The sequence below is a fragment of the Drosophila ficusphila genome, unplaced genomic scaffold (genome assembly GCF_018152265.1).
Source record: "Drosophila ficusphila isolate 14025-0441.05 unplaced genomic scaffold, ASM1815226v1 contig_414, whole genome shotgun sequence".
Lineage (NCBI taxonomy): Eukaryota > Metazoa > Arthropoda > Insecta > Diptera > Drosophilidae > Drosophila > Drosophila ficusphila.
In genome coordinates this window covers 14,399,098-14,420,333 of record NW_025064328.1, presented here as the reverse complement: position 1 = coordinate 14,420,333, position 21,236 = coordinate 14,399,098, and the positions used below count along the sequence as shown (strand labels likewise).

Genomic DNA, 21,236 nt, shown 5'->3' with positions numbered 1-21,236 from the left:
CAAAGCCCCTGAAGTCACCAAAAGTAGAAGAGATGTGGTAAGAAAACTTTAAAGCAAGAGGAAACTGCACAGCTTCAGTTCGGTCACACACTGCGTATACGCAATCTATTATGGGGAGAGATTCGAAGGCGTGTAAACTTTATGGCCAGAGGCACGTGAGCTTGTTGGCATTGGTTTTTCTCCGCTCTACGACTTCTGTCAACCCATTCGTGGTTAGCCATAAATGATGATTTGATTGAACAGTCTAGATTAGTTTTCTTTGGCCTGCGCTGATTAGATTTACTCTGATATTGCGCGATAAGTCCGAAGCCAATTATTCGGCAGCCGGTCAGTCCGTTCAGTCTTCAACCAAGGTCTGACCTCCTCACAAGTCACTGGGTTAGCCTGGGATAACCGGAAAATGGCAAAGCCAATTATATTTCTGTTCTTCGCCGCCGTTTTGCTGAGCGGAAGTGCCAGTGGGCAGAGAGGTAAATTAACCAACTAAGCAGTTTATATTCAAATCCAAAAGATAAATGGCAAACCATTTGCATATGCCAAATGATCGATAGTAAAGTTTAAATATATAAAACTTAAAATAAAAGAACCAAAGGATTAATTTCTAACTACTAAAACTAAATTATGGTTGGTAATAAGAGCTTCTAGGACGAAGAACGTTTAGATTAAATTCTTGGAACCTCATCTTATCTCAAGTTCTTGTTTGCTGCTAAACCCTGCGTGGAGATAAGAGTCGATTAATCCGATTGATATATTATGTATTCGAAAGCCACTAAGCCTTAATTGATTTATACTCCTTAACCAACGTATGTCCGTCCATTGGATGTGCTTGAATTCAGAGAAAGTAGCAAATAGAAAAGATAAAACCCCCGTTTGTTTCCCGAACCTTTCAGACCACCCTCGTGGCAGGTCCTTCGACGCCGAGTCGCACCCGATCAAGCACGCGGAGGAGCAGCAGAGCCAGTACTGGGTGGACAAGGCCCAGGAGAAGCTGCTGGCCAAGCTGGCGGAGGCGCAGGCGGTGCACACGAACAAGGCCAAGAACGTGATCCTGTTCCTGGGCGACGGGATGTCCGTCCACACGACGACGGCCACGCGCAACCTGCTGGGCGACAGCGCGGAGCAGCTTTCCTTCGAGGGCTTCCCCCACACCGGAATGGCCAAGACGTACTGCGTGAACCGGCAGGTGGCCGACTCCGCCTGCACGGCCACCGCCTATCTGGGCGGGGTGAAGGGCAACTACGGGACGATCGGCGTGAACGCCAACGTGCCCAGGTACAGCTGCTCGGGCGCGGAGCGGGAGGAGGACCGCGTGTGGAGCATCGCCCAGTGGGCGCAGGCGGCGGGCAAGGACGCGGGCCTGGTGACCACCGCCCGGGTGACCCACGCCTCGCCGGCCGGCGTCTTCGCCCACACGGCGGACCGCAACTGGGAGAACGACTGGGAGGTGGCCAACGGGGGCTGCGACCCCGAGCAGACCGTCGACATCGCGCGCCAGCTGGTGGAACAACCGGTGGGCCAGCGGCTGAAGGTGATCCTCGGCGGGGGTCGCCAGAACTTCATCAACGCCAGCGTGAACGACGAGGAGGGAATCCCCGGCCAGCGCACCGACGGGCGCCACCTGATCCGCAGCTGGCTGGACCAGAAGCAGGCGGCCAACGCCTCGGCCAGCTACGTGTGGAGCCGCAAGGGGCTCGGATTGGTGGACCTGGAGAGCACGGACTACCTGCTGGGCCTCTTCGCCAGCTCGCACCTGCCCTACAACGGCGACCGGCAGAGGCAGCGCAGCCAGCTGGCGGACCCCTCGCTCACCGAGCTCACGGAGGCCGCCATCAAGGTGCTCGGCCGCAGCGAGCAGGGATTCTTCCTGTTCGTCGAGGGCGCCCGCATCGACATGGCCCACCACGACACCTTCGCCCGCCGGTCGCTCGAGGACACCGCCGAGTTCGCCAGCGCCGTGCAGCGGGCCCGCGAGCTGACCTCCGAGGAGGACACCCTGATCGTGGTGACCGCCGACCACGCGCACGTCATGTCCATAAACGGCTATCCGGTGAGTAGAGATGCCATAGATGCCATAAGGAAGATCGATAGATCGATAGATAGGTCCTCGTAAATTGGTTTTGTTTAATCAACAAACATCCTCCTCTGGCAGTTCCGCGACCAGGAGATCACCGGACTGGCCCAGCTGGCGGACGACAACCTGCCCTACACGGTGCTCTCCTACGCCAACGGGCCTGGCTACTACTCCGCCTACAACCGCGCCGAGGGCCGCACCCTGCTGAAGGAAAAGCTGGTGACGGACTCGGAGTACCGGTATCCCACGCTGGCGCCCCTGGACTCGGAGACCCACGGGGGCGACGACGTGGCGGTCTACGCCTCGGGGCCCTACGCCCAGTTCTTCAGCGGCAACTACGAGCAGAGCAACATCCCGGCCCTGATGGCCCGGGCAGCCGGCATCGGACCCTACGCCTAGGATCTGGGATCCCTCCCCAGCATATGCATACCGCCTCCTGGTCGGGGCAAGCCAATAAAGTGCATCGCAGCCGAAAAGAGTCTTGTGTGGGGTGGGGCAAATCAAATTCCTTCTAATTGAACTGGCAAGCTGTGCAATTTCCTGCGGAGCCGTGCTCCTCGATAAATGCCACCTGACGGCGAACTCAATTAACTACCAATGCATGGCCATTGCAATGGCAACTGGCAACTGGCAACTGGCAACTGGCATCTGGCGTCTGACAACCTGCAGGCAGCCCCAATCAGTCAGTTGCAATCACTCTCGGCCGGCCAATTGCCCAGGTGCTCGCTGGCCAAGTGGCAAGTGGCAAGTGGAGTGAAAATCGCGGCCAGAAGTAACGGAGCTTCCTCTCGTGCTCCATCAGAAGGCCGGGAAAGGTATGCATGTGGGATGGCATTTGGGAGTCCATCGGGAAGAGTCGGTTTTAAAGGAGTCCACGAATTTGTATGCGAATGCGTCCCACTTTCAATTTCAAAGAGCTCATACCCAAAGCAAAAATCCGTTTAGAATTCCTACCTAGTGACTAGTATTAATACTGACCAGCTTAGTTTTGTTATTATCTCCTAGAAACATTATATTTTGTGTCGAAAAACCTCCCACTGCCAACAGGAAGGTGCCCACAAACGATTCTTGTAGCCCTGCTGGATGATTAAATTATGTTTTCCATTTAGTGTCAACATGCGATGATTGACGATTTCCAGGGGCGAAAGCGAATACTTGGCAGTGGATTGGGTTCCATTTCCGATTCAGCTTGGTCTGGACCAGATTTTTATTTTCGGGCAATTTCCGCTGCAATTTCAGTTCAGTTGAGATGCTCGGAGTTTCGATTTATGCGGCCGAAAGGGCCTAGTTGCGACTGGACCGGGCTAAGTCGCAGAGTTTTGGCCAAGAGGCGGTGCAGCGGGCCTTGAGAAAGCGAAACTGGGTCACCAGCAGGGGGAATGGGGAAGGGGGAGGGGCAGGGGAAGGGAAGGGCAAAGAAATGCAGCTGCGGCCTGGTTCTTGGGCTCTCCACCAACGGGGGGTGCTACCAATTATGTATATCTGTATCTGCAGGGCCAGAAGAAGAAACCTCGCGGAGCAGAAGAAAAAACTAATGGCAGCATACACAAAATGTGCTCGCAACTAATGGCGCTGCTTAGCTGACTCAGCCAAGAAGCTTGCCGCAAAGATACAAAGATACGCGCGCTCACAGATACAAAACACGTGACTGTGTTGGAGCGAGCGGACTGGAGAGCTTTTTGACGAAACCCCATTGCCATCTCGCTCGCACGGCAGCGCGCGCGCGCACATCTAAGCCGATTCAAATGGCCATGTAGAGCCACAAAGCTGCAGCGTTTTGTATCTTTCGGATACATTGCGACGGGACGCGGATTGGGGGCCACATAATGTGCGGCCAGCCAGCAGGGGAATTTTTTGCTGTTGCGCAGCGACGTCGGCAGAGCGCTAAGTGTGCCACATTCTGTTTCCAAGCGCTCACACAGATACGCCACACACACACACACTCACATTCGCTCTACTCTACACTGTACACTGTACTAAAAAGAAGTAACAAAAGCAAATGAAATGCAATTTATATATTCAAATCCAAGTACCATTTTTTAATTTCATAAATAATAAATATTCAATTTTGCATTGATTTATTTACTACTAGAAAACGAGACAAAAAACTCCGAAGACCTTTGAAAAAGCCCCTTTATTTCTACGAGTGCACTCTCCACAACCGTCGTTTATCAGCCTTATGACAAATTCATGTGAATTGGCAACGAAAACAAGCGGGTGACTGCGGGGCGGTCGGTGGGGTGTAAGGGGGCACTGCGATGACTGCAGCATTTCAATTAATGCTGAATTCGTGTCGCACAATAGATAGATACACCCGTACATTTCAGTTTTCCGAGCTGAAACCGCTCTCTCCGCACTTATCGACATTTGTGTTTACTTAACCCAAATGCGCCCCACCAGCGGAGGGCGGAGGGGGCGGTGGGTTATGTAAGCCTGGGTGCGGAAATGGGCTACATATGTACGGGTGGGCACTGTCAGTATATAAACGGGGCCTTTGCTCCAATGAAACAAGCTTTTTTAAGTGTTGGCCCACACACACACACAGGCGCGCTCACACACGCACACACACTGAGATACACATGATGGCCATAAGGCTGGAAAGCATCTCAAACGCAGGGCTTTTAAAATTTTGCCATTTATACATTTAATATTTGTTTTGTATACATATTATTTTTATATATATTGTTCTCTTACTGCATAGTGTTACTTATTTCGATTGTAATGGATTATTATTTATCAATGTAGATTTGTTGTGGTTTCTTGTGTCGCAGCTTTTGTTATGAATGTATATATTGTGTCGGTCGATCGGTGAACGCATGTCTGTACATACATCATATACATCACTTGTTAGCCTTTGCAAACGGAATTAGTCTATAAATGAGTTGGGCCTTTGGCTAGAAAGCTAGCCCTTGCTGCTTTCTTCTACTCTCTTCCTCTTCTGTTATCCACTCCGCGCTTTCTACATATGCCATTGCAATTTTTTTGTAGAAAATGTTTTTCCTTTTTCGATTTTCATTTTTTTTCTTTGTTTTGTTTTTTTTTTTGTTTGTGTTTCGTTTTTCGTTATTCTCTTTCTATCTGTTTGATTGATTTCTTTACACATTATCTGTAATCAACAGTTTAACGCCTTCATCTACCATTTATAATACAACTCAATTAAAAATTTGTAACATTCCCCTGCGAGGGGAGGCATTTAAAATGTTATCGTTTCCGTTCGTTTAAATACAAGTCGGATTTCACTGTCTCCTTAAAACGATTTACTAAGAACTAAACACAATGATGGTTAGTAGAATTCAATGAATGCTGTGCTGTGAGTGGGGCGTGGGGCGGGTGGAGTGGTGTGCCTGCCCAGGCTGCTACTGCCTGCGTCTGGGTCTTGCACAGACCTCCAGGCAGAAGCGTCGGACGGTGGCGTTTTCTCAGTTGATGTTGGCCACCTCCTGGCCCTCGCCATCGACGACGGGCATGTTCAGCTGCTGAGTAACGCTCGACTTGGCCAGACAGGAGCGGGCCACCGATTCGAAGAGCCTACGAAATACAGAGAGCAGAGCACATCGTTTAATATCAACACTTGCTTTGGATAAGGCACCAGAGAGCCAGCCAGAGATTCGATTGCTTACTAAAAAGTTATATTTTCATGCATTAATGCTAAATGTATAAAATGGGAGGTTACAAACGAATATAAGGTTAACATGCAAAATGAGTGGGATGGGACTGGTGGGTTCGCTTTGAGGCCTGAACTTGCTCTCTTGCTACGACGCACACTAAATGCCAATTAAATTGTAATTAAACAACACGTTTTACTACAATCAAACATTCACCGAAATATCTGAAAACAAAAGGGATGATAATTGTAAGTTAGGTGAGAAAGTGGGTGAGTCGGGTGCGTTGCAAAGCTACTATAAACTACATTTGTGTGGCCAGTGTTTTGTTGATCATGGATCCAGGAATATGGTGTAAGTCTATTCGATCGGAGAAAAATATGTTTAAAGGCTATGTATCAGGCCAACTCACTTGGTAATCTCCGGCGCGCAGTGCACAAAGTCGTGGTTCCAGAACTTGTAAATGGGGTTTTTGATCAGCTCAATGAACGTGATGAGCAGTCCCCACGGATGCGGGCGGTTCACGATCAATCGCTCCAGCAGAACACGCGTGATCTGCTCCTGAATAGCCTCCGAGTTGGCCTCGGCAAACAGGTGCAGCACAGCACAGCTGAAGTAGTGCGTGTGGCTATTCGGGTAGCGCAACTGGTTTGCGATGGCATTTAGGAACAGATAGCGACCCTCCGTATCCAGATCGACAGCCAGGTTCTGGAAGATGTCCATGTGGGCGCTGTGTGCAATGTTGGAGGTGTTGGGCACAAAGTTCTTGTTTCTGCAAGCATTAATATAGATTATCAACCACTCTCCGGGAGTGAGAATCTTCTTAGGACCCACCTTATCAAAGCAATCGCCTGAGTACCCACATACATGACCAGAGCGTTCATCAGCGTCATGTTGTAACGCGTTCCTGGCTCGCTGGTCACCTGCAAGTGACCACGCAACTCCGAAAGGAATGTTACCGGCGCCCGAGCCTTAAGGTAGGAGTCCAGGTCCTTCTTGAAGTTCGGTGGCTGGATGTTCATGATGTAGCTGCTGAGCACCTTGGGTGCGTTGCTGCTGTCCGACAGCATGTCCACCTTCAGGTTGGGCGTGAAAGGATCGGGAAGGCGCATGTTGCGAGGGAACGCCGACAGGATGATGTTTCGCATCTGGACGCAGTTGGGCGGGATGGTGTCGCAGAACCCAAAGTGGTAGTCGCACAAAAACTCGGGGAAGTCGTGCAGGAGGACGAGCAGGACTCGCAGAGTGCCTTTGTAGAGGAGCTGGACTGGCTTACCGAGCTCCGTGTTGCGCAGGAAGGGCGCAAGGTATTTGAACAGATCCTGCAGCAGTTGCGCGTACAGCGGCCAACCCTTTTGGCCTGGAATCTGGACCAGGATGCGGCCCAGGAAGACGCGATGCGAGATGAGCTCCAGCCAAGCGAAGCAGAAGCCCGGAGCCACGCTGGGATTCAGTAGGTGGTAGGTGTAGGCGAAGGCCGACACAATGCTGTGCATCAGCGACTCGAGGATCACGTCGGCCGAGCAGAGCTCCATAAAGAGCATCATGAAGAAGCGATGGTAGCCCACCTGCTGGAAGCTCACGCCGCGCATCTCGTGGTCCTTGAGCAGTGTGCCCAGCACAATGCCGAGCACCTTGTTCAGCAGGTTAATCTTGGTGGTCGGATTGCCTGCCTCTCCGGAGTGTCGCACCAGCATCGCAATCAGGTGCACGAACGCATCGACCCACTGAAATATCTTGTTCTTGGCCTGGTTGATTGGCAGACTGGGCTCTGCGAACATTCGGTAGACCACATCTGTGCAAATGTGCGTGGCCTGGCGGAAGAAGCGAGTGATCAGATCGTCGGTCTTCAGGATTCCGTACGTGTTCATCTTCTGGACAAAGGCACCGAAGTTGCGGGCATCGCGCGTAGACTGCTGGTTCTGTTGGGTGTACAGGGCCACCCAGTCCTTAAGCAAGAACTCGGTCTTCTCCTGCAGTCCGGGCGGATCATCCGTATCGCATGACTATGGGAACATAAAAAGCGGTGCTATTAGACAAAGAGATTTAGTGAAATGCTGTTGATATCCCTACCCTCACGTGATGCATGCCGGAGTGAATGTAGTGGGAGGCTCCCGCCAGGTAGCGCTCACTCGCGTTGAACGGACTGTAGTCGCTGCTCGAGTTGAAGTTTCCGCTCCACAGCGTGTCAATGGCGTTGACGATGCACTCCGGATACCGATGACGGTGCTGGGTAAGTCTGCCCAGAAGCTCTACGGTGGCCATGAATTCGTTGTCGGACACAATGTTTATCACTCGATCGTCCATGATGAGGCGCTCCAGTAGTGCGATACCGAATGAGATGGCCACGTAGTTGTTGCCGTTGTCCATGCAGTCGCGAAGCATTCCGTCAAACTGGTTAAGGTTGACAAAGTGCGAGGTAATCAGCGCACGAGCTGCTTCCACATTGTATCGCACCTCCTCGCGGATATCGAAGAAGCACTTGGTTACTGCGCGCTCCGTGTTTGGAGCGCCAAAGCTGTTGTGCAGCAGGCCGATGATACGCAGGTGGATATTTTGGTAGAGCTTCATCTGCTCCATGTTCTCGTGCATATTCACCAGTCCCTCGGTCAAACCCTCGACGGCACGGGTCAGCAGATTGAAGGCAGACTCCTGGTCACGCAGGCGGCGCGTGGACATAAGGGCGTTGAGGAGCATGTGCATCTTGCTGGCCTGCACCTGCAGCGACGGCACCCCGATGGCCGTGTTCATGAAGGCCTCCATCTTGCTGGCAAGTTCCGCGTACACCAAGCTGCTTTCATCGTTGGCGAACACATTTGGCTGGGACAAATCCTGTGGCTTGGGCACGGACAGGGCAATGTCCCGGTCGCTCATCTGCTGGAACCCAGGAATGCTCCTGGCGAACTCCGAGTACACAGCATAGAGTGTAGCTGGAGCAGGGCCCACTTTGATGCGCACTGCTTCTGGAAGACGCTCCTGCTGGTAGCTGAGGATCTGAGCGTCCACAAAGCGGTTGCCCTCTTCACGGGCAATCTTTCGGGTCTCGAAATCGGTGCTCAGACGCCTATCGATTTCGGCGGCAGCCTTTTCAGCAGATGTCTTTTGGATAAAGGCGCACACCAGCTCGACATTCTCGCTGGCCAACTGCATGGCGGCGGCCTGGATCTCCGTCATACTGGGGATTCCGGAAAGAGCCGACAGTAAGGCCTTGTGCAGATTTTGGCTAATGGCACGGGCGATCTCATCCTTGCCGGTGATCATAGCCATGCCGGCGGCCAGGTTGCGTACCATTTGGTGGGCGGCAGTGCGCATCCTATTTTCGTCAGCATCTAGGGCGAAGTCCTTGCGGATGATCTGCTCGGTGGTGGCGCAGGCGATGCGAATGCTTCGGTCTACGATCGGCTGCAGCCAGTCGGTGATTGTGCGCTCCACGGCGTTGATAGCGATGTGTTTGATGCCGGGATTCGCGTGAAGGAAAGGTATGTTGGGCGGCAGAATAAGCTGCTGGGCAATCAGCTGGAAGTTGCTCACGTTCACGTCTACGTAGGAGAAGCGTGGCTCCGGCGGGGGCAGCACCACCTGGCTAGGATCGGTAGGCAGATTTGGCGAGGAGACCGATCCGGAAGTGCTGCTGGCTCCGCCCGAACCCATCATCATAGCGGCCGCATTCTGGGCGTCCACTTCCGCCGAAGATGGTGGAGGTGGAGGAGCTTGTTGTTGTTGCTGTTGTTGTTGTTGTGGCTGCTGCTGTTGAGGTGGCGGCGGCGGCTGTGCCGGGGATTGTTGTTCACGTGGCAGCGAGGGCGCAGGTGCCACGGGCTCCAGCTGCTTTGGCTTTGGCTGCGACATCTGTTGTTCAATTAGTAGAGCGCGACTGGGATCCTTCAGGTAAATTACTGGTCGCAGTTTGGCCAGCTCCAGGTTTAGTGTCTTGCACAACACCTCGATCTCGAACTTGAGGTTCAGCTTGAGGTCTGGCTCCTGGTGGAGCTCGCCCAGCACGTACATAATGCCCATTGTCCAGGGATTTGGCGAGCGGAAAATGCGCGACTTGGCGGATGACTCAAGGATCTTCGCCACGAAGGGGACTACGAAAAGCAGTTCTTGCTGTCCCTTATGATATGCCTCGGCCAACAAAGATTTCAGATCCAGATCCAACTGAAGGATGGGCCGATTGCGCCCCAAGGTCATCATGCCAAGCCAGTGACCGAGGTTTTTCAGGAGACTTCGATCAGAGAAGTTAATAACTCCCTTATCGGATCGCAGAAGCACCTTGATATTGCGTAGCGTCTCTTTGGTCACGAATCGATTGATCTCGCCGTTCTTGAGGGCATCCAGAAAGTTGTAATAGAGCGTGTGGAAGTTGAACTCCATTGAGGCTCGCTTAAGAACCAAATACTGCGCTAGCCAGGGCCAGTACTCCTTGGTCATGATCTCCTTGATCTCGTCGCACTTCTGGGGTATGTTCAGTTGGCTCAAGTTATTAAATATGAAGGCAGTTTTGTCCTGAACAGGTTCCGGCGGTACCGTCACCTTCTCCTCCTGGTTGGCCACCAATAGGGTGTCGATATTAGTCGCGTTGGCGATGGACTTCATCCTCGTGGCATGCGACACCGCAGCGCTTGATTTTGGTCCCGATCCGGGTGTGGCTATGGGCATGTTACCTATGCAAAATGGGGGAGAAAATACGTTATTCTCTGGCTGTTATTACTGAAAGACTTCGCTCAAAGTTTGGTTAACTTATGATTACCTAGTATTGAGTTACTCCTGTAGAGCGCCTCGGTTTGTGGTCCAGTGGAAATCGCAGACGGGATCGTATTGCTGAGACCAATTAGCGTTTGCGGCGGTGGCTCCTGACCGTGCATTCCGTATTCAACGTATTGGATAAGGTGTGGAGGGAAGTCCGAAAAGTGGGGGATGGAGCGGATATGCTCGCAGTATTTGTTGTAGGTGTGCAATCGTGTTCTGAATCTGTCCAGTGCCGTCACACCAAAATAGTAGAGTTTGGAGCCATCCGGCTTGCGAAGCGCATCCAGGACACACCGCAGCGATAGACCCAGAGCCACAAAAGTGGGAACCAGATTGCGGTCGATGATGCCTCCAAAGAGCTGCGCTGTAATCTGCAGCTCCTTCTCCGGGTATTGACAGAAAAAGCGGTACTCCTCGAAAAGATTTCGCAGCATGCACAGGAAGACCTCCTGCTCTCGTCGGTTGCTGGACTCCTTAAAGCGCTGCAAGATGTCCAACACCTCGTCGATGGACAGTGTAGGATTCGGTTGGTGGTTATAGATGCGCTGGAAGTACGAGTTCACCTCATCCTCCACCTCCTTGGATACAGGTATCTGCAGGTCGGCCATAACGGGGTTGTTCAGATTAGGGGCTGTTGGAGTCGGCGTGGGTGTCTGCTGTTGTGGACCACCCGGCAGCATACGGCCGAGATTTCCGACATTGGGTGGCGGCGGAGCCTGCGGCATCTGCATGGGATTCAACGGATAGGGACTGGCTCCCGGAGTCATTAGACGGGAAGGAGAGGCTAGAATGAAATCGATGTTTTATATTGTGGAAAAACAAAAGTCATCGACTTACTTAGCATGTTGCCGAAGTTAAAAGCTCCGTTCGGGCCGCTAAGATTAAGGCCGGCCAGATTGTTAGACATATTGGTAAGCGGATCCATTCCAAGCCCAAACATCTGCGCGTTGAGGTTGCCAGAAAACGTTGGCTGCGGAGGCGGAGGAACGATGCCGCCAGGCAAATCCATGCCACGATGACCGCGCAGAATGTTGGGAGGCGGAGGCGGAACCAGCCCTGGCTGCTGCTGTTGCGCACGTGCCTTGTTCGCCATGATCGCCACGTTTGCGGTCATCTGCATGATCATCTCAACCATCTCCGGCACAATGCAGTTGTTAATGCAAGCCTGCAGACAGTTGACCATGGTGGTGACCGTCTCGGGCAAGAGCTGGGCCTGTTTGGGAGGCAACAAGTCTTCGGGCACTTTGGAGTTGACCACCTGCGGGCAGCGTCGCAGCAGCACCTTGATCATGGCCTGCATGAAGGGCTCCCCATGGTCGCGGATCTTATCGGTTAGCCACTTCTCCAGCTTCAGGTACTCGCGCCGAGAGGCAAGGCAAGCAAGGTCGATAATGAACAAAAACGAGCGCGCGTTGAGGAGGGCGGACAGCGCTTTGAGATCCTGGGCAAGGTCAAGGATGCGCGACAGCTTCACCTGGTCAAAGTCCCCGCCGCGCAAATACCATTCGGACATGGCGTTCATGATGTTGGGGCGCAGCTGAAAGTTTGTCGAGCTCCAGGCACTGGCCAAGATTACGTTCGAATTCGGATGGTTGCCCAGAAACGTTGGTATTAGCTGGTTGAACAGATCCTGGCGCAACGGGGTCATAGGTGGACTTATGTGCAGCAAAGCCAAAAATAGCACATCGGGACAATTCTGTGCGGGAAACTTCAAGAGCTCGTGCACCTGTGTATAGTAGCCCTTGTCCGCAATGGAAAGCAGCACCTCTACCAGGTGCAGTGACTTCCAGGCCGAGATCTCTTTGTTGTCCGCATCGGGGGCCGTCTTGAGCACATCCAACGCTGGCTGGCTGAATACAAAGTCGGCGAAGGAAAAGAGATCCGGGTTCTTTAGCATCGTCGCGATGAGCGACAGCTGACCCTCTGTGTTTGCCCAGTGTCGGTAAATGCATTCTGGATGTGGGAATATGTTTGAGCCAGTGGCCAGCCGCAGGATGGTCAACAGAAGGTCCAAGCCGATGCGATCCTTCAGCACAAACTCAGGATGATCGAGTTCTGAAAGAAAAAGAGGACAGAGTTGCATTGGTTGAAAATAACTTTTAAAGTTGGCAGGACATTACCCATGCACACGTCCTTCCAGTTAAGTTGCGGCACGACCTCCTTGAGAGCCTGCACAAAGACATCCGGCTTCCATGTTTGCGTCGCGTCCGTTGTCTCCTTCTTGTCCTTCTTATCACTAGACGAGTTGCTGTCGCTGCCATCGTTGTTGTTGGTGCTGCCCGAAGTCTGCTGCTGCGGTGTGTTTTGTGCCTGTGAGGAGCCACTGGTATTGCTGCCAGCGCCCTGTCCCTGACCTTGCCCCTGGCCTGGCCAAAAGTTCGCCGGTGTCGGTAAATTTACATTACAATCGAGCAGAGATGAGTGCCGACGGCACATGAGTCCCACGATCTTGGCGACATCTTTGGGCTGGAGCTCAGCGCGATCTCGCTCGCGGGAACACAAATGGTTTTTGCACTCTTCAACGCTCGATGTAAATTCATAACCGATTTCAAGGATTAGATTTATCCAGGATGTGTCCATAATATTATTTTTGCCCTGCAGCAGAAAGTAAATATTAGCAAAATATCGACATTACATAGATTTATGTGCGCACCTGGTTGGTGAAAATTATCTCGCTTAAATCGTCATAGATATCCTCGATTCCCACCTCGTTCAGAGCATCTGCCTCGGAACTGGCGCTGTTGCCGCTGACCGTAGCTTCGGCCTCAGCATCCGCTTCGCTGGCACCTGCTTCCGCAATCGTCGCCGTCGTCGAGCCGTACAGAAACGGCGCTAAAACCAGCGGCACTGCGTGGCGAGGAAACTCCTCTCGAAGCTTGACCAAAAACTGCGCCTCCAGCTGTGGATTGACGTACTCGCTTAAGCAGCAGAGAAGGTACTGTAACAGATGAAAGGAGATCTCCTGCAGTCCGGTGCTTGCCGGGCTGCTGTTGTTCTTGCCTAGGTACGAGTCAATCAGCTCACTGAGGCTGCCTTTTAGGTTGTTCCTGGCCGACTGTCTTAGTTCCGAGTGCGAGGAATGGGTCACGGCCAAGGCAAAGATGCACTCGCAGAGCTTGTTGATACCAGTGAGTCGGGCGACCTGGCTAACAAGGTCCGCTACCGCAGAGGGCTTAAGGGACTGATAGAAAAGAGTTCTCGTAAGTGATAACATTATGCTATAGAGGATTCTGCTGGTAATCTCACCTTTTGGTTGCTGACGAAATACTGGTCGAAAGCGTAGCAGATGTTGGACACAAACGACGAGCTCTGCAGCTGGCGCTGCAACTGGGCGCCCAGGAGCTTCGCCTGCAGCTGGGCGGTAACCGATGGCGCGGGATCGTTAAAGTTATTTACGGAGAACAGGTGGCGCAGACTGCTGCGATCTGCTTCCAGGCCGTGTTCCTTAACGTACTGCAAGAAATCAAAGAGGCGATCAGTATCGGGTTTGGCGAGAGGCATTGGCCTGGTCCTATTGGCCAGTAAAAGCGCCCTGGCAGCTGCTGTCCGCGACCTGGGACACATATCAGTAAATGGTGGACAATCGGCAGTTCAAACAATTTCTGGGATTGTGCAGTGACCGACTTTTTATGTGGTTTTCATCGCAAACTTGAAAATTTTGATAGGTTCTGCTCTGTGCGAGTGTCAATCCTTGACTGCCCTAATGGGAAGTGTATTTTCTGAGGTACAGGGGAGGTTTAATGCGAAACTTTTCGAAGATTGAACTCATTCAGTTTGAGGCCCTTTGCCAGGCTAAGTTGCCAATTACGTTTTCTGATTTGGTAATTAGTAACACACAAAGGAAGTTGCGTTTAAAACCTATTGGCAAAACAGCACAATCTTATTTAAACTAAACATAGTATTTAATGTGGTACTACTGTGGGAAAAAATTTATGGGGAAGGAGGAGGGGGTGTCAAGTAGTAACCCCCTTTTGATCCATCACTGCTCAAAATACGGGATCCGGAGTTCGGAGTCCGGACTCAAGGCCTCTCTCTACTCGCGGGAGCGAGACAACAGCTGTGACCCCACCGTCGCAGCTGCTCCACAACAAATTACACTCCCACCTTCTCGCTCGCACTCACTGGCAAAACGTTACATGGAAGAGGAGAGAAAAGAGGGGAGAGCATGACGGTGCGAGAAAGGAAGGGGGTCACAGGAAAAAGTGCGACATATTGCAAATTCAGCAAAAAGAAAGCGGCCGCAATTGGTGTTTCCGTGAAAAATACCAATTTAACTTACTATTTAAATTTGTTTTTTTGGCTTCCACTAGAAAGAAAGACTTTTGGGGGCTGAAAAGCCCTTCGCTTGGCTTGGGCTTTCCCACTCGGGTTTTTATACTCTATTCCACACTTTTACACTGCCAATTTCACACCGCCGACCACGCTAGAGTCAAGTGCGTGGCTAAGCGCACCCAATAAGCCTCGTTTTACACATTCTAAACCACTTTTAGCTTAATCAAATTGGGTACAAAACGCGCAACGCCGTGCAGAGAAATTTTTTCAGCTGCCTTTACCTAAAAACTGTAATGGCGTCGGCAAAATGCACGAGCGAGTGAAATGGCAATAGTTACTCGGGCAGTCGTGAGTGCAAACAATTGGCAACTCTGGCCGACCAGGTGCGATATTATTACGAATTGGCAGCACTACCTCATCACCTTGTTGTTGTTATTGTTGACAAAAATGGATTGATCATGAAATTGCTGGGAAAACTGTAACAACTCACCTGCTTTATTTGCTCGCTGCTCTCATTAAAATTTCGCTTGTTCACGTGCTTGACCAGATTTCGTATGTGCGTTAGCGGTGTCTTCAGTTGGCTCTCAACGTTCATAATTCTACGTATCAGTTGTCAATTCCTGAGCGGATGTTTCTTGTTTTTGTTGTATTTGGGGCCACCAGAATTTTTGAGCACACACGTTTAGAGTGCACTGGTATTGGAGATTAGAAATATTTGACGTATTCACTGTTGCTTCTTCTTGGCGCTTTTCCTTTCATCTACGGCGTAATTTGTTTTTGTCTCTGCTTTACTTTTTGTTCTTTTTAGGGTCTGTGGAATCATTAGCCGCGGCCCCCGTGAAAAAGGGGCCATCAGCAGCTCTACATCGCAGGCGGCATCTGTTTTCACATAAATCAAAGAAACAATAAGGTCGGGTTCAAGGGCCAGGTGAAATCGGTTTGGCTTTGTCCTCGGCCGAATCGAATATATATTGCAATAGCTCACGTAATAAAATAATATGAATCAATCCGCACGTACAGCGAAAACAGAAATGAAAAATACTACTACTACCACATACACGCACGCACACACAGGCAGTGGGAGAAATATTGTTGCTCCTCGTTATCTTTGGACCACTTCTGTGCGGGTTTTTGGTTTGTAATTTGGTTCTTAACACACACTTCGCTTGCTGTGGAAATCACTGCAAATTTTTAGATTATTATTTTAAGCCGAAACTGTTTTTAACACCCAGATTCGGTGTTCGAAATAAAGAAATCCCTAACGCCATCCACACACAGTTCGGTATTTTGAATAAAACAATAAATACCAGAAAATGTATAGCAAGGTCTCCAAAACTTTTTTGATATTTAACGGTTGTATCCAATATTTAAACTTCACTTACCAAAGCAAAAGATGTAAATATGTACACAAAATATTCATTTGTAGCACTATAGATTTTTAACTATAAAAATCCAAATTGATTTTGTGTTTTTCGCCAACAAATTACTTGTTCTTAAATTAAAAGCAGTCGTAGATGTAGGAATCCGCCAAACGGTATTTTGTGGGGCTCCCCATCCGGTCACATCCACCCCACTCCGCCCCCACTTGGTGTACATAACAAACCAACGGGCTTAATTGGCAAATTAGTAGCGGGTTAAATGTGCGCGGCAGGCAGTCCCATCGTCAGTGTGCTTCTCCGGCAGAATGTGCTCCTCCGGAGCAGTGGTGTTCTCCGGAGCCGGGACTCCATGCTGTCGCCATGCAAACCGAACTATAGACGCGAGTCCCGGGCTTTCTCGTCGAACGCTGGGGCTTTGGCTGGCGCTCCAGCTGCTCCCGGCCAGATCTCGCACCCAAAAACAGTGAGTGATTTCCAAAAGCTTCACGAAGCCACCAAAAAGAAGTTCCAATGTAAGCCTCAACCAGTCGCAGGCGTATGCATATGCGTAGTATGTGCACGATCTATAAATACCCGTCCTCCTAGTGGTCCCATTAGTAATGCCCACGCTTCCCGACCGCTTGACCTTTTCAGCCAAAAAGCTGCCGGCGGACGTGCATCCGGATGCAGTGTTCGCCTGCAACGAGCTGGACCTCAGCGAGGTGCAGGTGTATGGATTTGACTATGACTACACTCTAGCTTGCTACAAGCCCATCCTGGAGGACCTGCTGTACAACCTCGCCCGCGAGATGCTGGTAAAAAGGTTCCACTACCCGGAGGACATCCTTGAACTTGAGTATGAGCCTAACTTCGCGGTGCGCGGCCTGCATTACGACGTTGAGAAGGGACTGCTGGTGAAGCTGGACAGCTTTCTGCAGCTGCAACTCGGCTCTGTTTATCGGGGGCGTACTAAGGTGGAGGCGGAGGAGGTGCTGAAGCTGTACCACAACCGCTTGCTGCCCATCGCCTACGTGGAGGGACCCAACAACAGCTACCGAGTTTGTATCTTATCGTTGCTCTATCAATCTGTGATTTACAATCTCGTTATCCTCTCCATTTCCCAGCACAACACCAACTCCAAAATGGTTCAACTAGCCGACCTGTTTTCTGTACCTGAAATGTGCCTGCTGTGCAACGTCATCGAATATTTTGAGCGCAATCGCATCGACTATAATCCGGAGATTGTTTTCCATGACACACGAACCGCCATGGGTTCCTGCCATCCCATAATGCACGGCAAGGTTATGCTTGACACCGAGAAGTACATAGAACGCAACCCGAAGCTGGTCAAGTTCTTCGAGAAACTGCAGCAGGCGGGCAAGAATCTCTTTCTGGTCACCAACAGTCCATACTCGTTTGTGTAAGGAACTGATCTTCACTTATTAATCGATCTTATTATATCAAATTGTTTTGCGCAAATGTTTAGAAACTGCGGAATGTCCTGGTTGGTGGGCTCCAACTGGCGCGACTTCTTCGATGTTGTTATCGTGCAGGCTCGCAAGCCCAAATTTTTCACTGACGAGTCGCGACCAATAAGGCTGTTCGATGAGCGGACTAAGTCGCATCTGTGGGATCGTGTTTTCAAGCTCGAAAAGGGCAAGATTTACTACGAGGTGAGTCTTTCCTTCGCTTAACTGTAATGTAATATGGACTGGAATCTTGAATTGCTCTTCAGGGTTCTGTAAAACAGCTGCAAGAGCTCAAGGGTTGGCGCGGTCACTCGGTACTTTACTTTGGAGATCATCCTTACAGCGATCTGGCTGATGTTACTCTCAAGCACAGCTGGAGGACAGGTGCCATCATCAGTGAACTGGCGGTGGGTTTCTTACGCCTTGCCATCAAATAATTGCAACAAAGGTCTCCTTATTTTACAGCACGAAATAAAAACCCTCAATCGGAAGGATTTTAAGATGAGTGCTAACTGGCTACAGATGCTCACGCAGCTAATTGAAGAGACCCAGGACGACGAGAGTGAGGCCGCCCAGATTTGCCTAAAAGAGTGGATGGAAGAGCGAGATCAGTTGCGGTATATATTAGTCAAGCCAGTATAAATTAAATTACCTAACAAATTATCGAACTGTCAACAGTAACAAAACGAAGAACGTATTCAACGAGCAGTTTGGCAGCGTGTTCCGCACATACCACAACCCCACGTACTTCTCAAGACGCCTCTTCCGTTTTGCCGACATCTACACCAGCGACATAACCAATCTGCTAAAGTTCTCCACCACCCACACCTTCTATCCTCGACGGGGCGTGATGCCTCACGAATATGCCTCCCACTTCATCTAGAGAATGTTAAGAATAACGTTTCTTAAGAAGCTCACCTTAGTTGTAGGTCAAAAAGTGCCAGTGTTGATTGCTTGTAGCTCGAAACTAGTGAATTTACCTCGTGTATATTGTTATTTACATTGTTGCTCAATAAAATCGTTGTAATAGTTCAAAAAAACTGCGCGATGTTCGTTGGCCAGGTATTCCAGCTTTTCCTTCAACTCCAAAAGTTCCTCTTTTTTGCTTTGGCATTTTTTCAGGGCAATGAGATCCATGAGAAAGGTCATCTGCACGATGTACTCCATAGACGTGTCGCCGCACTGGGCAGCAATGCCTTCTAGCTGCCGCCGAATAATGTTTGCCAGCTTTTTGTACTCCAACTCATCCAACAAAGTCCCTTCTGCTTACAAATGTAATGCTTCAGTTTTCAAAAATTGTATAGCGAGCGAGTAATGCCTACCGTCTATTTCCACAAAACAGGCCGTAATTAGTTCTTCGGCCAGATTTCTTTTAAGACTGTGATGGTCGACCAACCATTTGTCCAGATCATCGAATGCTTGGAACAGCGCCTGCCTTCTTGACGGGTCCGCACAGCTCTCGATGAGGTCAAGGAACCCGTTGTACCAGCTGAAAAGTTGCCGTTCCTTGCATACTGTGCAAATTATCGAGTGGTTTTCGTTAGGTGAGAGCCACCAGCGAAGATTACTCTTTTGAGGTTCAATTTGCGGCAGGAAAACTTTCCTGCAGTTGGGTTGTTCGCAGCGATACTGATGGAAAGTAAGCTGAAAGTAAAATATTTAACGGTTAAGTCTGTCTTTAGCGTTTGCTTTTCATAAAATTTTCGACACAGGAATATATCAAAATCCATTATTAACTCACATAATCCTGATCGGGATCAGTTCGGGAGCACTTGTCGCAGTTGCACTTGAATTTGTAGACTTCCATTAAGGGCTCGGATCGCTGCAGCTTCAGGCTGTTCCTGAAGTCCCTCGTATAGCAGTTGAATATCTCCTCGCCCGCCAAGATGTTATTCGCAGCGTAGTTAACAACAGAACAACCGTCAAACTTGGTGCGAATCGAAGGGACGCAGGAATGGTTGCACAGGCTCAAGTACGGCAGATTAATGGCCGTGATCAGTTCCGAATGGGCCATATTGTGCAACTGACCAACCTTTAGGTGTCGTGGCTTCTCCCACATGTCCGGTTGCAGCAGAGCGAACTCGTTCGGCTCCAAGCCAACTGGAAGGAGGGCATCGCCAACATGGCCATTGGCCAAGAGCTGACCGGCAAATCGAAGAATCAGTGCCGATGTAATCTGTTGCCATTCTTTTGTGCTGGCCAACGAGGAGTGAAACTGATCAAAGAAATCGGTGTGCTCCTTCAAGTAAACCTGCAGCAGATTGGCGCAAAGGGCGTGGTAGACTAGCTCCGCCTTAGATGCCTGGTCCAGATGGCTGACCATGCGAAGGCTTAGCAAATATTCTGGCGCGGTTTCTCTACCGTTCGGTGTCTTAACCAGCTTAATGATTCCTTCCCAAATCTGCTGAGCGTCTGTGCCCACCTGCAGTTGCGGCAGCATTAGGGGTATGTAAGCCAAGAGCATACGCAAGGCCAAGTGAGAAACACCTAGCAGCTTGAGAAGATCCCTTCCGTAGGCCGCACACTCATACTTATGGATGCCTAAGTGGGCCTCTCGGCACTTTCTTGAGCAGTAAACGACCCTCTGATGGCACTTGCAGCAAGGAATTGGTGCACTCATCAAGCTTGCAGCGCACTGCTGACAAATCAAGCGCTGCTCCAGGGGAACAAAACAAGAGGCTCGCTCGGAGAAGATGATTTGGCCCTGCTTTATGCTCGCCTGGGCCACCATATAGCGACCACGCGGGCCAGGATCTGTAGAGCTGTGACACAGGAAGTCAGAAAATGACATGTACTTAGAGATCTGAACTTACATTTCCTCAAGGGTTTTTTTTTCGCCTTCTTCTTTCGTGCTTGGTTTCTCGGGCTCGCTCTTAAGAAGCTGCAGTTTCTCCTTCAGGTTATTGAGCTGTTGCAAAAAGTTCTCGTTCAGTTGTAGCTGCTCCAGACTTGTTATATGCGCCTCGAGAGGCCCAATCTTTTGCAGCTTCCATGCGCAGTGTGCTTGCCTCATGATCACCTTATGCCTCAGCCGCTCCGGATAGCCGCACTCCAGCGCATTGGCGCAGTCGTCGTAGGCTTCACTATAGAATCCGTACTCCTGCAGGGCCATTCCTCGGTTGGCGTAGGCTAAAGCCAACTCATCCACCGCGTCCTCTGCCTCAAAAACGGCTTTCGTGTAAAGCCTGCAAGCTTTCAACACTCTCTCTGCGTCCTGGGAAGATCCATTTTCGGTGGCGGGTCCCCTAAATACGATGTTTCCTTCCTCGCGCAGAATCCTTGACCTCTCCGCACACTTTTCTCGGTCGTGTGGTTGCTCCAAATCCTTAAGCAATTTAAGGGTCAGCTGGCGAAACCTCTCCAGCTTTTCCGCAGGTAGGGAGTCCAGGGACTTAATTGTTTCAAATTCATCCTTGAATCCTCCGTCAAGATCGATCAGTTCGTCTTGCTTCGAAAAAACTTTGGCCAAACGTTCCATTTTTGCCGGCTCTTAATTACATATGTACAAAAAGGTGCAGTTTCGCTTTTCAGGATTTTTTGTTCTATTGTAGAAGTGGACAAACACCCAGTCGGTATCGGCAAAACTGTTCCTGTACGCTCCTTAGTTCACAATTTTTGGTAAAAATTAATTATTAAATGAGGCAATTAAGAATAAGCATGATAAAAAATTTCTGAGTTGAATAAACAGAAAAATTTGCTTCACTTGGGCTATCGA

General features: G+C 50.4%; 4 protein-coding genes across 10 annotated transcripts; 2 read left to right on the top strand and 2 right to left on the bottom strand.

The window, feature by feature from the left end:
• Nucleotides 1-329: 329 nt before the first annotated feature.
• Nucleotides 330-2,547, top strand: LOC108090972 (membrane-bound alkaline phosphatase). Its single transcript, XM_017189927.1, has 3 exons — nt 330-470; nt 891-2,047; nt 2,150-2,547. Exons 1-3 carry the CDS (start codon nt 401-403, stop codon nt 2,468-2,470), a joined length of 1,548 nt encoding a protein of 515 aa, XP_017045416.1. The 5' UTR covers nt 330-400; the 3' UTR covers nt 2,471-2,547.
• Nucleotides 2,548-4,690: 2,143 nt separating this feature from the next.
• On the bottom strand, nt 4,691-15,947 carry LOC108090748 (CCR4-NOT transcription complex subunit 1). Of its 5 annotated transcripts, none has more exons than XM_017189576.2 (11): nt 15,680-15,947; nt 15,185-15,573; nt 13,669-13,875; nt 13,076-13,603; nt 12,543-13,017; nt 11,260-12,477; nt 10,424-11,206; nt 7,747-10,337; nt 6,508-7,679; nt 6,086-6,445; nt 4,691-5,599 (listed from the first exon to the last, which is right to left on the bottom strand). In XM_017189576.2, the coding sequence occupies exons 2-11, from the start codon at nt 15,287-15,289 to the stop codon at nt 5,491-5,493; spliced, it is 7,548 nt and encodes a 2,515-aa protein (XP_017045065.1). In that variant the 5' UTR covers nt 15,290-15,573; nt 15,680-15,947; the 3' UTR covers nt 4,691-5,490. The 5 variants fall into 5 exon arrangements, with proteins under 5 accessions (XP_017045065.1, XP_017045066.1, XP_043064232.1 ...); XM_017189577.2 differs by having other exon boundaries at nt 15,753-15,947; XM_043208297.1 differs by having other exon boundaries at nt 15,713-15,730.
• Nucleotides 15,948-16,230: 283 nt separating this feature from the next.
• Nucleotides 16,231-18,561, top strand: LOC108090750 (5'-nucleotidase domain-containing protein 3). Of its 2 annotated transcripts, none has more exons than XM_017189581.2 (7): nt 16,231-16,585; nt 16,707-17,110; nt 17,177-17,472; nt 17,539-17,725; nt 17,788-17,928; nt 17,987-18,138; nt 18,200-18,561. In XM_017189581.2, exons 1-7 carry the CDS (start codon nt 16,333-16,335, stop codon nt 18,402-18,404), a joined length of 1,638 nt encoding a protein of 545 aa, XP_017045070.1. In that variant the 5' UTR covers nt 16,231-16,332; the 3' UTR covers nt 18,405-18,561. The 2 variants fall into 2 exon arrangements, with proteins under 2 accessions (XP_017045070.1, XP_017045071.1); XM_017189582.2 differs by having other exon boundaries at nt 16,434-16,536.
• LOC108090749 (SET and MYND domain-containing protein 4) lies at nt 18,326-21,226 on the bottom strand. Of its 2 annotated transcripts, XM_017189580.1 has the most exons (5): nt 20,335-21,226; nt 19,263-20,283; nt 18,844-19,165; nt 18,502-18,783; nt 18,326-18,400 (listed from the first exon to the last, which is right to left on the bottom strand). In XM_017189580.1, the coding sequence occupies exons 1-4, from the start codon at nt 20,997-20,999 to the stop codon at nt 18,515-18,517; spliced, it is 2,277 nt and encodes a 758-aa protein (XP_017045069.1). In that variant the 5' UTR covers nt 21,000-21,226; the 3' UTR covers nt 18,326-18,400; nt 18,502-18,514. The 2 variants fall into 2 exon arrangements, with proteins under 2 accessions (XP_017045069.1, XP_017045068.1); XM_017189579.1 differs by lacking the exon at nt 18,326-18,400 and having other exon boundaries at nt 18,493-18,783; nt 20,335-21,225.
• Nucleotides 21,227-21,236: the final 10 nt, after the last annotated feature.

Bases quoted from the DNA above. Each gene is read 5' to 3' on its own strand.
- LOC108090972 (XM_017189927.1), top strand. From the start codon at position 401: ATGGCAAAGCCAATTATATTTCTGTTCTTCGCCGCCGTTTTGCTGAGC. The intron at 471-890 runs GTAAATTAACCA...CGAACCTTTCAG, and splicing joins AAGTGCCAGTGGGCAGAGAG to ACCACCCTCGTGGCAGGTCC. The intron at 2,048-2,149 runs GTGAGTAGAGAT...CTCCTCTGGCAG, and splicing joins TGTCCATAAACGGCTATCCG to TTCCGCGACCAGGAGATCAC.
- LOC108090748 (XM_017189575.2), bottom strand. From the start codon at position 13,986: ATGTGTCCCAGGTCGCGGACAGCAGCTGCCAGGGCGCTTTTACTGGCC. The intron at 12,478-12,542 runs GTAATGTCCTGC...TTTTTCTTTCAG, and splicing joins CTGGAAGGACGTGTGCATGG to AACTCGATCATCCTGAGTTT. The intron at 6,446-6,507 runs GTGGGTCCTAAG...TAATGCTTGCAG, and splicing joins CAGGCGATTGCTTTGATAAG to AAACAAGAACTTTGTGCCCA.
- LOC108090750 (XM_017189581.2), top strand. From the start codon at position 16,333: ATGTGCGCGGCAGGCAGTCCCATCGTCAGTGTGCTTCTCCGGCAGAAT. The intron at 16,586-16,706 runs GTAAGCCTCAAC...TGACCTTTTCAG, and splicing joins CACCAAAAAGAAGTTCCAAT to CCAAAAAGCTGCCGGCGGAC. The intron at 17,111-17,176 runs GTTTGTATCTTA...TCCATTTCCCAG, and splicing joins GACCCAACAACAGCTACCGA to CACAACACCAACTCCAAAAT.
- LOC108090749 (XM_017189580.1), bottom strand. From the start codon at position 20,999: ATGGAACGTTTGGCCAAAGTTTTTTCGAAGCAAGACGAACTGATCGAT. The intron at 20,284-20,334 runs GTAAGTTCAGAT...CCTGTGTCACAG, and splicing joins AAAAAAACCCTTGAGGAAAT to CTCTACAGATCCTGGCCCGC. The intron at 18,784-18,843 runs GTAGGCATTACT...ATTTGTAAGCAG, and splicing joins CTGTTTTGTGGAAATAGACG to AAGGGACTTTGTTGGATGAG.